The sequence below is a fragment of the Oncorhynchus mykiss genome, chromosome 10, assembly GCF_057628025.1.
Source record: "Oncorhynchus mykiss isolate SJ-2025 chromosome 10, ASM5762802v1, whole genome shotgun sequence".
In the NCBI taxonomy this organism is placed as follows: domain Eukaryota; kingdom Metazoa; phylum Chordata; class Actinopteri; order Salmoniformes; family Salmonidae; genus Oncorhynchus; species Oncorhynchus mykiss.
Genome location: NC_143031.1, coordinates 70,937,501 through 70,953,110, shown reverse-complemented (window position 1 = coordinate 70,953,110; position 15,610 = coordinate 70,937,501). Strand labels below are relative to the sequence as shown.

Sequence of the window (15,610 nt, the reverse complement as noted above, 5' to 3'; positions counted from 1 at the left end):
GGTGCTGAAACTCCCAACTCATAGCTACTGCGGATACAATGTCTGGTAGGCTCCTTTTTTAAACCTTTATTTAACTAGGCAAGTCCGTTAAGAACAAATTCTTATTTTCAATGACGGCCTAGGAACAGTAGGTTAATTGCCTATTCAGGGGAAGAACGACAGATTTGTACCTTGTAAGCTCGGGGATTTGAACTTGCAACCTTTCGGTCCAACGCTCTAACCACTAGGCTACCCTGCCTCCCCATATGCCTTTTTAATCTGTGGTTTATATCAATGTCTTGACAAGGTTGTAATGCACATTGTTCTATTTGGATTTCGTAGGCTATTAAAATAGGAATGAAAGGCCGATTCTTGATTCTAGCTTCAAGTGATGTAATTCCCTTCGTGCCAATTTGTTTTTTCATACTTGTCTGCCATGTCACGTCCCGATTTAGCGCTTATATCCCCTTATTCGCCACACTCTCCTCTAAAATGGCGTGATTACAGCGTATGGCCGTTTAAACATGCCGTGTCGTGCAGTGGTAGATAGACTGGCCAACTCTGTAGCCTGCGCTGCTGCTTTAAAAAAAGAACCTGGTTGCGGAGCGCTGACGTCACTGGCGTGTCGTACATGTGGGTTTGACATTCGGTAGACTATGCTGATCACTGATCACGGCCCCCGCTCAAAGGAGATTCCCAATAGTTAAGAGCAATACAGAGGGGTTTTCCTCGGAAGCAATATCATCCCACGCAATTAGGAGCCGAGATTCCTGCAAAACAATCCCACATCAGCTCGTAATCCATCTAGAATCGTCGTGTATAGCAGCAGCAGGAGCCATGTCTGTAGCTGGGTTTAAGAAACAGTTCCACAAAGCTACTCAGGTAAGCCGCATTGTTAATTCAAATAATACAGGACATTGTCGTGCCTTTTGGATATAGTAGCCTAATCGTGTAGATGCATTGAGAATGTCAAGGGTTTTCGTGATTGCTGGTTAATGCTTTGTGAGGTTGGTGTTGAAAGGATAACATAACGGTATCTGCCTCATTAGTTATGCGCAGCGTTTTTCCGTGGTAGACAGTTTGTAGCATATTCGCGGTTGCATCATGGCTAATACGCTTTATTGTGAGGAAATTGATCTTCCTATCACAACTGCACTGTATGCGCCTTCAATGGCGCTCGAATCCCCTAAATGAATGACATTAAAAAGGACTGGCGCGACGCAGCAATGCGCCACGGGCCGCATCATTCTTATCCCTCTGAAACGTGCAGAGAGAGTGATAAATTAACCTTTGACATTCTATGCAGAGAGTGATTTCAGGTCAAAAGAACAAAATGGGGATTGTTTTCACGATAATCCCTTTGCTCTACGGTCCGTGCTATCCGGGATCCTTGGGATGTCCCTAGCGGATTGGAAAATGGCATGTTTTAAATGGTTAAGATTAGTGTTTAGTGTAGGGACGTCCCAAGGATACCGGATAGCACTGACCGTCTACATCACAGACCGTCGGTACAGGACAGATGGTCTGAAAATGTGATGATGGGTACACCTTCTCCACTTCACATGACGTTCCGCCTGTACCGGAGAAAAACTCCAGCTTGGAACAACGAATAATGTTATTATCTGTTTTTTCTACCATAAGGGCTAGACCAGTGCGTTATTAAATCGCCTTTATGTAACCGTTAAATGAGTCCTGGTTGAAATCCTCCCAACGCGGTTGCGCAGGTTGACCTCGCCGCCCTCTAAAACCGGGCATCTCACGACCGACATCTAACTGTCCTGACAAACTGTCTAGAGTTAGGCCTACTGAATCCAATTCCTCCCGGGGTGCTTTCTCCAACTTGCTGACGATGCAGAAAACCGTACAATGTGTGAAATGATCCGTCATTTAAGTATAATTGTAATGCATCCCGGTGGACGCATCTACACACTGCAATATGGTTTAGGGCCATCCCAATCTCTGTTTAGTGTTTTTACTGGTTTAAAAATAGACTATAGCTAATGCTGTTTTAATCACTTTGGACGGATTTAAGACACCGTTGGGAAGTGTCTGTGCGCCCCATTGGCCTGTCCCCTTTAAAACGCCCGGTTCAGTCCTGCCAAAGTGATGTCCAAAGACGTGTTCTGCACCAGCCCTGAGTGTCTCTAACTGAAGGGCTTACATTTTATCTTCAAGCTGGGTTTAACCTCCCTGGAGAGTTCGCGGGGGTGTTGTGTTGGAGTGCAGGGTGACATGCGCTCTGGGCCACACGCAGCAGGAGGACCTAGAACAGGGCTGAGTCACCCTGTCACTCTGGCCATGTCTACACTTGACACTTGCATGTTACTTCTGCTATCAGAATGCGAAGATCGCATTGGAAAGACTGGCCTAGACACACAAAAGTGGCTTTGTGGTCTGATTGTGTTCAGATCTGGCTGACCACTTCAGGAGGTGGTCAGGGCTGCATTGTGTGTGGATTCCTCCTCAGTGTGGATGCAATCAGGCTACCGAAAGCGCATACAGTGGGCGACATCATCAGCACTTCTTCCACAAGTCTCCATAAAACTTGTGTTTTGGGACCGAGAGGCACCTTTTCATTATAACATTGGAGGAAATGCGTTTCTAGCATGTGAGGAACATGTTTGCTGGCCTTATAAATGCTAGCCAGCTAGCTAATATTTAGAAAAACTATTTTTTGTTTGGTAGTTCTGCTAACCTGTTTGCAATCCCTGTAGTGTTTGTTTGCTAGCTTGCAGGCTAGCTACAGAGGTTAGCTGGCTAGTTTGCTACGGTAGTTAGCAACTGACATCAGTTGTTGTGTTATCATATTTAGCCTATTCCACCGTTTTGTAGAGTGAATACTGGCATTTGAATATAGTGCTGGAAAAGGGAATCCAGACACACTGTGGACACGGTAGACATGTTTCATGTAGATGCCTGATGCGTTCGGAACTCCATGATCAGAACTCTATGATCAGAACACTAAAACGGCATGAACTGTCAAGTCTAAACAAGGCCTCTGTCCTCTCTCACACTGGTTTAGTACACTACACACACACACCCCCCCACACACACACATGACATTAGTCATCAGCTGACAGTCAATTCAGTAATATTGTATGTGCAGTCACTTGTTAAGAGACAAGCAAAGACAATGACTGAATCATACAGTCAATGAATACTGCCAAATGCACAGCAACAGGTCATTGAATGTCAGCTGCTTCGATCTCAACATTCAGTTCATGTTCAATACACTTTGAACATTGTGTCCCATAACTGTTACGCCACATGCAATGTGTTACCAATGAATGATGCAAGTTAATGGTTTCTAATGTATCATAAGGCCGTTTCAACCTGTCAGAGTATATGTACTACTACTTTGAGGAACAGTGAGTTGTACAAATATCCTTGTGGTAGAAGTAGCCAAGCCATGTCTGGGTAGAATAGTGATGTAGTTGTGGTCAAGACACCTGAAGGAGGGAGCTGTCTGTCACTGTCACAGTGGGAAACCTTTTCTCTCCCTTTAGATTTGACCTCGGAGCACCCAGAGACTGTGTGTATGTGTCACCATAGACATACAGATGTAGTCATACATCGTTGGTCTTTACAGCAATGGGCCTATATTTAATGTATTACTGTTATTTTACCAGGTAAGTTGACTGAGAACACATTCTCATTTACAGCAACGACCTGGAGAATAGTTACAGGGGAGAGGAGGGGGATGAACGAGCCAATTGAAAGCTGTGGATGATTAGATGGCCATGATGGCATGATGTTAATGTAGCCAGGACACCAGGGATCTTTAGTGACCACAGAGAGTCAGGACACAAGTTTAATATCCCATCCAAAAGATGGCACCCTACACAGGGCAATGTCCCCAATCACTGCCCTGGGGCATTGGGATAGTTCTTAGACCTGAGGAAAGAGTGCCTCCTACTGGCCCTCCAACACCACTTCCAGCAGCATCTGTTCTCCCATCCAGGGACCAACCCTGCTTAGCTTCAGAAGCAAGCCAGCAGTGGGATGCAGGGTGGTATGCTGCTTGCCAATATGAGTGTATGAGTGTATAAACCCCAGGAGGTATAGGAGGAGCTCTCTCCTGCTATCTGCCTTTACACACACACACACACACGCACACACACACACACACACACACTCTGCATGCTGCACTCAGTCTCCCAGGCAGTGACAGCAGGGCTCCCTCTATTCATCTGAGAGCAAATGTTATGCCTGTCCCCTGACAGAGGAGATCAGTGGGGAAGATGGGTGGATGAACAGGCCTAAGGAGGGAGGAGGGGCTTATGGGTGGGGTCTCCACTTGGCTGACCCTCAACACTGTACACCTGTAGTCCCTGTTCACCCACGACTGCGTGGCCACTCACGCCACCAACTGATTCGTCAAGTTTGCAGACGACACAACAGCAGTGGGCTTGATTACCAATAACGACGAGACGGCCTACAGGGAGGAGGTGAGGGCACTCGGAGTGTGGTGTCAGGAAAACAACCTCTCACTCAACGTCAACAAAACAAAGGAGATGATCGTGGACTTCAGGAAATAGCAGAGGGAGCACCCCCCTATCCACATAGAAGGGACAGCAGGGGAGAAGGTGGAAAGTTTTAAAGTTCCTCGGCGTACACATCACAGACAAACTGAAATGTTCCACCCCCACAGACAGCGTGGTGAAGAAGACGCAACAGCGCCTCTTCAACCTTGGAGGCTGAAGAAATTTGGCTTGTCACCCAAAACCCTCACAAACTTTTAGATGCACAATCGAGAACATCCTGTCGGGCTGTATCACAGCCTGGTACGGCAACTGCTCCGCCCACAACCGTAAGGCTCTCCAGAGGGTAGTGAGGTCTGCACAACGCATCACCGGGGGCAAACTACTTGCCCTCCATGACACCTACAGGACCCGATGTCACAGGACAGCCAAAAAGATCATCAAGGACAACAACCACCCGAGCCACTGCCTGTTCACACTGCTACTATCCAGAAGGTGAGGTCAGTACAGGTGCATCAAAGCTGGGACCGAGAAGCTGTTTTTCAGTCTCTATCTCAAGGCCATCAAACTGCTAAACAGTCATCACTAACTCAGAGAAGCTGCTGCCTACATTGAGACCCAATCACTGGCCACTTTAATAAATTAATCACTAGTCACTTTAAATAATGCCACTTTAATAATGTTTACATATCTTACGTTACTCATATCACATGCATATACTGTATTTTATACCATCTATTGCACCTTGCCTATGCCGCTCATCCATATATTTATATGTAAATATTCTCATTCACCCCTTTACATATGTGTGTATTAGGTAGTTGTTGTGGAATTGTTAGATTACTTGTTAGTTATTACTGCACTGTCGGAACTAGAAGCATTTCGCTACACTTGCATTACCACCTGCTAACCATGTGTATGTGACCAATAAGATGTCATTTGATTTGGTATAAGTTTTTAATATGTGGTCGTTCTGGTTACAAGACAAAGCATCTATCTCTAAAAGGTCAAAAGTGTATGTTGTTCCTTTGAAGGTTTACATCTGATCCAGGGTCACCTTTTGTGGCTTTGGCTCATAGTGGTTAAGGTCCAGTGACCTGATCTGAAATCAGTTCTAACAGATGCAATGATCCAGAACATTATTGTACTGGATGTCCCGGGAATCTCAACTGACCCGACATTGACCAGAGCTAATGCTAACGGCTAATTACCCATCAGACCCTGCCTTGCCTGTGTGATTATGTAGCAGATGCTTTGTGGTGTATATTTTATGTTCCATTCCCCTCCTGCACGCTGTGCATTATCCCTTCTTCACTCAGGCTTTATGGGCCAGGGCTCTGTGGGGAACAACTGGCCATAAAAAGCTGCTGGTTTCACTGAGGGATTTAGTACACACACTTAAACAGTTGTGTACACACACACACACACACTGTTCACTCTCTTACACAATCTCTCTCGCACGCACTGTACAAGGGCAACTGCAATGCAGTCCATTTAATATTGGTGAGAGAGGAGAGGGAAGCACGGGGCATGAAGGTTAAAGCAACCAAGTCTCCCTCCATCCCTTCACTGGACACAAATCCATCCTGATCTCTTCCTAGAGAAGCTTTATAAGTTGAAATGAGACATTTCAGAAGTTTAATAAGGTGCAATGAGAAATAGTCTCTCCTGCTCACTGGGAAACATGACTGTATTACGTCTTTTGATTTGGGAAGCAATTAGGATGACTCACGCCTAGGATGTTTTTCCGAATTGGTTGTGTTATTTAGAGTATTTCTAGAGGAAACTGTGTGTGTTGCGCCATCCGTCGACTTTGTCCTTAGTGAAAGAGGAAGAAGGAAATGGAGAGAGGGATAGAGAAAGAGCGCTATGAGTCAGAAGCATCAGTTAGTGTGGAGGAGAACAGATGCTCTCCAAATATCAGGCTTATATTCCCATGGTAGGATGAGAGGCCCCATACTGAATGTTAGCCATGGCATGATTGACTCTCACACGTCATAGACTACTGCTTATCCACAGCTACCCACATGAACTAGGCTAACGTTTGTTGTGGGGCAAACACATGAACTAGGCTAACGTTTGTTGTGGGGCAAACACATGAACTAGGCTAACGTTTGTTGTGGGGCAAACACATGAACTAGGCTAACGTTTGTTATGGGGCAAACACATGAACTAGGCTAACGTTTGTTGTGGGGCAAACACATGAACTAGGCTAACGTTTGTTGTGGGGCAAACACATGAACTAGGCTAACGTTTGTTGTGGGGCAAACACATGAACTAGGCTAACGTTTGTTGTGGGGTAAACACATGAACTAGGCTAACGTTTGTTATGGGGCAAACACATGAACTAGGCTAACGTTTGTTGTGGGGCAAACACATGAACTAGGCTAGTAGATTAGTAGAATGCACAAGGTGCAATTTCTAAATTGGGTAGTGCATCATCACTTCCTCTTGTCATGTAAGTCATGTCATTACTTCGAGAGCTATTTATAAATGTCCAGATCAAGTCGGCCATATCAGCTGTTTTTTTAATTTAGGTTTTCAGCCCGTAGATATTGTTGTCATTTTTTAGCCACTCAAATATCACATGAATACACATTGGACATGGCAAAATGTATAGAATTGCAAGACAATAAGCTTTAAACTTGCAAAATTCTCTCCACCACCAAGAGAAGTGTGAACAGTTTGTGTCATGAACAATGCTTGTACCCATAGAAATAGATGTGGCGCATGCTGGATGTTCCCTAATGCTGCAAGGGGAGCCCCTGTTCTACCCCATGTTCTGTTATGCTAGAGGGGAAACCCTCTTCTTCACCAGAACATGCCCTCCTCAGAACATTGGTTGTGACGTTCTGTTTTTAGCCCAGGGTAGCTCCGTAGTACATTGCATCTAATGGTAATAGTCTGCTAGCCTGGCCGACACTAGCCTGGCTGACACTAGCCTGGCTGACACTAGCCTGGCTGACGCGACCCACGTGAATCACAGCACGGGGAGAGCTGTGACACACTGGTCTAGAGGCCGTTTGTTAATGCAATTTTGTCTCAGAATTTGAGTGATGTGTTTGATTGGTTCTCTCAAATGTATGGATATGAAAATCCAACAGTAGTAATGGAAGGGGGCGGAGCTCGGGGCCTGTGTGGTTGTCCATAAGTCAGAAAGACATGGAGGAGAACCAACCAGGAAAATCACAGACCTCCTTCATTATAAACACATCGTGCTGACAACATGAAAGAGCCACTCCAAGCGCTAACATCCGAAGGAGGACTTTGAGAGTTAGGTCTTAGCCAGACTAACAGTCTGCCAACAGGTAACTAAAAATACCTTCAAAAACATCTACTGCTGGGGGAGGGAGAAAGAGAGAGGGGGAAGGAGGAGAGGAAATGGGGAGCTTCAGAAAGTGTCTGCAGGGTCTTTGGCTGTACAGAAATGGATGTTTTAGATAAATGTCAGAAGGGAAAGTCGGGCCGCCGACACGTTTAGTTGATTTTAATGCTGTCGACATTGGTGATTCTAAGCTATATGGCTACTGTAATCTTCTTATACCCTATTACATGGCAGGTTATTCCACTGGCTAATATGGTTGGCTTAGCTACATGGGTGAGAACAGGAGTAAAATAGCATGGAGGTCTCTGTTCAGTAGAGGTTAAAGTAGAGCGTTGTGAACGTTGTGTGTTAAGTCACTGTTCTTAATGAAGCAGCGTTTCTTCACTCCACTGCTGTGTCTGATAAATGATTCAAGCCTCTTGTGCTTTCTTCTTCTGAGAGCTACTGTGGCACAGATAGACCGCAGCAAGACAGCGAGCGAGCAGATGTGTCTGTCTGGTCTGTCTGGTCTGTGTGTGTGTGTGTGTGTGTATTCCTGAGATATGATGCTGCAGTTTCTCTATGGATATCAGGTGGCACTAAGAGCTACTGAACCAGGTCAGTGGAAGACATCAGACATGTTTCCCCACATAGAAATTGAATGACAGAATTCATATCTATGACAGGTTCTATTTCTATGCTCCCCCATCACATGGTAGTTATCAGAATAGCATAGACGACAACTACAAGACGATTATGATGAGTAGAGAGATTGATAGTCATTTTGATGATGGCTTTATTACTAACTCCACATCTCCAAATAAAGGACCGGTGGGTGGTGTTTCTGTAACTCCTATGGACAGGTGTAAAACATGGCCGTGTTTATCCCAGGGTGGAGAACAGGGTTTATACTGCTCTGCTTTGTCCGCAACAGCTGTGGTACCAGCATGAAGCAACGTGTGGGGGTTTTGTTTTGGAAAGGTTGGGTGTGTGTGTGTGACCGAGACAGAGACATCTCTCCATAATACGTGGAGGTGCATTCAACCTCTTATCTCGGTCAGTCCAGCGTGGGAAGAGCTGTAACTGAATACTATCTGTTCTAGACTACAGCTGCCATCATCATGCAGATATGGTATCAGAACAGCATGAACACATGAGGCAAGGTTATGTGCAAATCACAAGTGCAAGAGGAATTGAGAAACTACAGCAGTGGTTCTTTCCTACTTCTTCTTCTGTCTCTTTTGTGTTGTACAGTAGTTCCCCCTTCAGGGAGAAAATAAGTCGGTCCCATCTAGCCGCAATTCTTCTAATTAGAGATGGTCTGTAGTCTATTAGAAGAGAAGTCTCTCTTTCTCTCTGCCTCCTCTCTCTTTCTGCCTCTCTCTCTCTCTCTCTCTCTCCTCTCTCTTTCTTTCTGAAGTGTGTGCAGCATTTTTAAAACCTTTCGGTCTTGCATGACTTTTGTACACTTAAGATTACCTCTGCACTAATCTTTAATAACGAAGTAGATGTAGAAGCACGGTGGTTAGGAAAAACTCCCTAGAAAGGCATGAACCTAGGAAGAAACCTAGAGAGGAACCAGGCTCTGAGGGGTGGCCAGTCCTCTTCTGGCTGTGCCGGGTGGAGATTATAAGAGTACATGACCATTAAGGCCAGATTGTTCTTCAAGATGTTCAAAGATGACCAGCAGGGTCAAATAATAATCACAGTGGTTGTAGAGGGTGTAACAGGTCAGTACCTCAGGAGTAAATGTCAGTTGGCTTTTCATACCCGAGCATTCAGAGGTCAAGACAGCAGGTGCGGTAGAGAGCGAGTCCTAAAGAGCAGGTGCGGTAGAGAGCGAGTCCTAAACAGCCGGTGCGGGACAAGGTAGCACGTCCGGTGAACAGTTCAGGGTTCTATCGCTGCAGGCAGAACAGTTGAAACTGGAGCAGCAGCGTGACCAGGTTGACTGGGGACAGCAAGTAGTCATCAGGCCAGGTAGTCCTGAGGCATGGTCCTGCCAGGAGGGGAGGGCGAGAGAATTAGAGGGGGCTTACTTAAATTCACACAGGACACCAGATAAGACGGGAGAATTCCAACAGACATAACAGACTGACCCTAGCTCCCCGGCATATAGACTATTGCAGAGCTTACAACGTTGGGCATTGTGACAGGTGTCCCTTAAAGGCATTTGCTCTGCCTCCTGTCATTCACATTTCCCTGCCAATCAGAAGATTGGTAGTGTCATTGATCTCTTGTTGATTGGTGTAAAGTGGTTATTTAAAGGAAGAAGATGAATCTGAGTGCTGTTTACCATAGATGGGAGAGATGACAAAGGCATTGATGATTGTAATTGAATGATTGTTTCCCTTGTATTTGATCTACTGTAACAAAGTACTGATGTTCTACCTTTGACCTGTTGAACTGCCCGTATCAAACATCTGCCAGTGTTGAATGTTATGGTGACCGGTAGACGCCACCCTGAGCCGAGGGCACACTGATAATGTCTCTGACATTATGTAGCAACTGTTGTCTTCCTCTCAGCCTCTCAGGCTGGTGTTTCCAGAACATTTGGTGCCGTCTGATTAGAGTATAAAGGGCCCGTCTCCAAGAGGCCAGCGAGACAAAACATCCACGACTGCTCTTCACTTCGGTTCACTTAAATCCCCTTTCCATGGCTTGTTGCAGAGGGAGAGAATCCATCCACTGTAGTAGCAAGCAGTCCCTGCAGCAAGGCCACACACAAACAAACACAATCATATTCAGCCTGTGTGTGTTTGCTGTGTCTGTGCCGAGTTGGAAGAGGGTACAACACCATGTACATCAACAGTGTCTGGAGGACACGCGTCATTAGCTGTCATCATTAGAACAGTCCAAAGGCTGCCTCTAGCACTGCAGACCAGGGTCACTCAGTACATGGGAATCCCTTTCAGCTCAGGAAGATGTAGCTGTGGATTTAGGACCACGGTATAATCCACCTGACCATAGTAATCCAGCAACGTATAACATTTAGCATGGTGTCTTTGGTATGGATGTAGTTGAGGAGAGAGAGGCGTTGTGGGGAGAGGCTTTAGGATATGTCTACTTCAGGAATGGTGCATCCGTTGTGATGGATTTAGTAGTGTTCTGTGTGCTTGGTCAATACATGTTTATGTGTGCATCCATTGTGATTGCTGATTTAGTAGTGTGTGTGTGTGTGTGTGTGTGTGTGTGTGGCAGCAGCGTTGGACTCCCTGGATGTGGCTGCAGCCTGCCTAGGGGCCTGTAGGGCCGCAGATTGTGAGAGGAGAGGGTGAGTCATCTGGTCTGCCTCTCCTTCCTCTTTCTCATTCTGCTGCTCCTAGTCATGTATACTGCAGTGCAGTGCAGGGGAGAACCGATCCATCTGGGAGATAAGAGAGGAGGGAGGGATAGGGCGAGAGGGGTGGAGAGAGAGAAATAAAGGGAGATGGTGGGAAAGGCAGGACTCATGCCAAAATACTGTAGGCAGGGGAACAAAGAAGAGAACAGTAGCTGAGAGGATCAAGTCCCAAACACCCGATGTACCTACACACACGGCACAATCTCTATAGTCATCTTTCACTGACTGGATTCTCACTTCAGCGCTGCCCTAATAAGCTAACACACACACACACACACACACTGCCTAATAGTCTTACACTAGAACTGCCTCATGAAGAAATCTGTATTGCTCCTGAAACCAGCTCAATATACCTTCATCAATGAGACGTTACGCAACGACTAACACTTTCTCACCCTTCAATCTTGGTCTATTTCCTGGTTGATTTAGTTTTTCTTCTGAGCTCATAGGAAGATATTGTTTATTTGCACCACTGGCAAAAGTCCATTACTCAGTTATTGATGGGTGGAGTAAATGCCTTTACAGCGGTTGTATTGATTTGGGAAAAGACTGTTATAGTGAGAGATGGTGGCGAGTAGCTATGAATCTCCAATGCTGCCTTTACTTCCTGTACTGAGCTTCAGTGAATACTCTCGGGCTAAAGCACCCGAAGACCAAGGATGCATGGATATTGTTCTGTTAGGAGTGGAGAATGGTAGATTTGTCAATTGAATTGTCCTAGAATGGACTAGCCGACAAATGTGTGTGTGTTCGTTCCTTGGTGCGTGGGTGTGTGTGTTCGTTCCTTGGTGCGTGGGTGTGTGTGTTCGTTCCTTGGTGCGTGGGTGTGTGTGTTCGTTCCTTGGTGCGTGGGTGGGTGTGTGTGTTCGTTCCTTGGTGCGTGGGTGGGTGTGTGTGTTCGTTCCTTGGTGCGTGGGTGGGTGTGTGTGTTCGTTCCTTGGTGCGTGGGTGGGTGTGTGTGTTCGTTCCTTGGTGCGTGGGTGGGTGTGTGTGTTCGTTCCTTGGTGCGTGGGTGGGTGTGTGTGTTCGTTCCTTGGTGCGTGGGTGGGTGTGTGTGTTCGTTCCTTGGTGCGTGGGTGGGTGTGTGTGTTCGTTCCTTGGTGCGTGGGTGGGTGTGTTCGTTCCTTGGTGCGTGGGTGTGTGTGAGGGTAGTCCTTGGTGCGTGGGTGTGTGTGAGGGTAGTCCTTGGTGCGTGGGTGTGTGTGAGGGTAGTCCTTGGTGCGTGGGTGTGTGTGTTCGTTCCTTGGTGCGTGGGTGTGTGTGTTCGTTCCTTGGTGCGTGGGTGTGTGTGTTCGTTCCTTGGTGCGTGGGTGTGTGTGTTCGTTCCTTGGTGCGTGGGTGTGTGTGTGAGGGTAGTCCTTGGTGCGTGGGTGTGTGTGTGAGGGTAGTCCTTGGTGCGTGGGTGTGTGTGAGGGTAGTCCTTGGTGCGTGGGTGTGTGTGTTCGTTCCTTGGTGCGTGGGTGTGTGTGTTCGTTCCTTGGTGCGTGGGTGTGTGTGTTCGTTCCTTGGTGCGTGGGTGTGTGTGTTCGTTCCTTGGTGCGTGGGTGTGTGTGTGAGGGTAGTCCTTGGTGCGTGGGTGTGTGTGTGAGGGTAGTCCTTGGTGCGTGGGTGTGTGTGTGAGGGTAGTCCTTGGTGCGTGGGTGTGTGTGTGAGGGTAGTCCTTGGTGCGTGGGTGTGTGTGAGGGTAGTCCTTGGTGCGTGGGTGTGTGTGTTCGTTCCTTGGTGCGTGGGTGTGTGTGTTCGTTCCTTGGTGCGTGGGTGTGTGTGAGGGTAGTCCTTGGTGCGTGGGTGTGTGTGTTCGTTCCTTGGTGCGTGGGTGTGTGTGTGAGGGTAGTCCTTGGTGCGTGGGTGTGTGTGTGAGGGTAGTCCTTGGTGCGTGGGTGTGTGTGTGAGGGTAGTCCTTGGTGCGTGGGTGTGTGTGTGAGGGTAGTCCTTGGTGCGTGGGTGTGTGTGAGGGTAGTCCTTGGTGCGTGGGTGTGTGTGTTCGTTCCTTGGTGCGTGGGTGTGTGTGAGGGTAGTCCTTGGTGCGTGGGTGTGTGTGTTCGTTCCTTGGTGCGTGGGTGTGTGTGTTCGTTCCTTGGTGCGTGGGTGTGTGTGAGGGTAGTCCTTGGTGCGTGGGTGTGTGTGTTCGTTCCTTGGTGCGTGGGTGTGTGTGTTCGTTCCTTGGTGCGTGGGTGTGTGTGTTCGTTCCTTGGTGCGTGGGTGTGTGTGTTCGTTCCTTGGTGCGTGGGTGTGTGTGTTCGTTCCTTGGTGCGTGGGTGTGTGTAAGGGTAGTCCTTGGTGCGTGGGTGTGTGTAAGGGTAGTCCTTGGTGCGTGGGTGTGTGTGAGGGTAGTCCTTGGTGCGTGGGTGTGTGTGTGAGGGTAGTCCTTGGTGCGTGGGTGTGTGTGAGGGTAGTCCTGGCCAATTTAAATGTAGTTCTGCAGTACAGCAGAAGTGGTGCTGTACACTGGATCCTCTCATCACTCTAGTACCTGAAGATATTCCTTACCCCTCCTTTTCATCTGAGCTTTATTTTCTTCTTCAAAGTACCTCTATATTACTCTGGATATTTGCCTGCCAATTCACTCCCCTCAGGATGTACTGTGTTTTTACTTACAGTACCTCTTCTTGGAGTGTATTTGCTCAAAGTACTTTGGTTGTTGACGGGTGCACCGATGAGCTTCCCTGAGATGTTTGTGCGCAGAAATGATTTGGTTGTGCAAACCCACAGTTTCATCAGCTGTCCGGGTGGCTGATCTCAGATGATCCCACCGGTGAAGAAGCCGGACGTGGAGGTCCTGGACTGGTGTGATTATACATGGTCTGGGGTTGAGGCCAGTTGGACGTACTGCCAAATTCTCCAAAACAAGGTTGGAAGCAGCCTTTTATTGTCCCCAACACAATGTGGAGCTGTGTAATGATCTGTTTAAACCCCCCTAGAGTACATCCTAAGTAACATAATAAAAATGAATCTGTCAGTTTAGCTAGATATGTGTTTTTCACATTGTTTGCGTCTCAATCCACTGCATCCGCCTATGGAAAGTAGCAGAGCTACAGCGCTGTTTGTCAGATCAGGAGACATCCCAGAAATCAGCTTACATCCTGGATCAGCACTCGTACTCTGAAACGCTTTGTGAGTACAGGCCCAGTCCATTAGGGTATTGAGTGAGCTGAGCTTGTCAAATACAGAGAACGGGTAGTGCGCTGGGCTGACTCTGGATCAGTATTATAGAGGTTAATAGATGACATCCACAGAACCACTCCCGATAATCCTAATCCCTTTGCCCTGGGTTAGAACGCCCCGTAGCTAGGCAACTAATGCCTAGAGAGAGACAATGAATGGTGACATGGACACTGATTAGTGAACAGCTAATTCCACTAATTAGCCTACTGTTCTAAAGTTCTCTCTGTGTTTGTGAATGACTGACCATTGAAAGGGACACTTTTTAAAAAACGATCCTCTCTCGTCATAATGACTGTAGGCTGAAAGTGTTACCGGAGAGTGTAGTTCTATGAGCTGACGGCACAGTCACGGCCAGTCATCACTCATTCATTCCTTTGTATTTCCCCGTCCCTGTCTTGGAGAGTGATGACGCCTGGACAATAAACTAGGCAGTTTGGTCGGAGGCAGATATAGCAGCTCTCTCTTTCTCCTCCGTCTCTCCCTCTCCCCCTCCCCCCATAACATCAGTATTCAGGCCATGAAAGATGTTTTATTCAGGAGTTAGATATTACATATTCTGGGCATCACCTACTGCGGCTGGGAAACACAGGAAGGCTGGGGCTGAGAGGATGGACTGGGAGGGGAAAGTTCCAGAAGCCTCCAGAAGGAAGACAGGTGAGGGGTTCCTTAACACATGGTATTCTAAAATCTAAATATTGTTATTGGTATTATGTGTTGATGATAGGCTGTTTCATGTTCAGCATTGGCCCGGTCCAAGATGGAGGCAGTATTAGGGGCGTCACAAATTGGATGGATTCAATAGGAGTCATCAGTGCTACATCTGTGGCTAGTAAGGCACACCTGCATATGGTGATACGGCCCAGGAGAACACACACATGGTGACACGGTCCAGGAGAACACACACATGGTGACACGGCCCAGGAGAACACACACATGCACATGGTGACACGGCCCAGGAGAACACACACATGCACACTTACAAACACACATACACTTTCTCTGTGTTTAAACATGCAGAGCATCCAGGCCACACAGCTTTATTACCAGAATCCTATTAGAGATAGGATTCCCCCTACCTCTCTCAAACACACACACACACACACACACACACACAGTGTCTCTGTGTCTGGAGACCAGACCACACACACCTGAGTTATGGATGGTGATAATAGATTGCTGTAGGGATATACAGTGCCTTCAGAAAGTATTCATACACCTTGACTTGTTCCACATGTTGTTACAGCCTGAATTTAAAATGAAATAAATCGATTTTGTTTCTCACCCATCTACACACAATACCCCATAATGACAAAGTGAAAACATATATTTAAAAAAATG

General features: G+C 47.0%; 1 protein-coding gene across 4 annotated transcripts in view; it reads left to right on the top strand.

Annotated features, from left to right (window-relative positions):
* Positions 1–575: 575 nt before the first annotated feature.
* LOC110534556 (endophilin-A1) overlaps positions 576–15,610 on the top strand; it is a 56,607-nt gene continuing 41,572 nt past the window's right edge. For all 4 annotated transcript variants that reach the window (XM_036933754.2, XM_036933752.2, XM_090188646.1 and 1 more), the window contains exon 1: positions 576–861. In XM_036933754.2, coding sequence (XP_036789649.1) covers positions 817–861 — 45 coding nt within the window. In that variant the 5' untranslated portion in view covers positions 576–816. The remainder of the gene's footprint in view (positions 862–15,610) is intronic.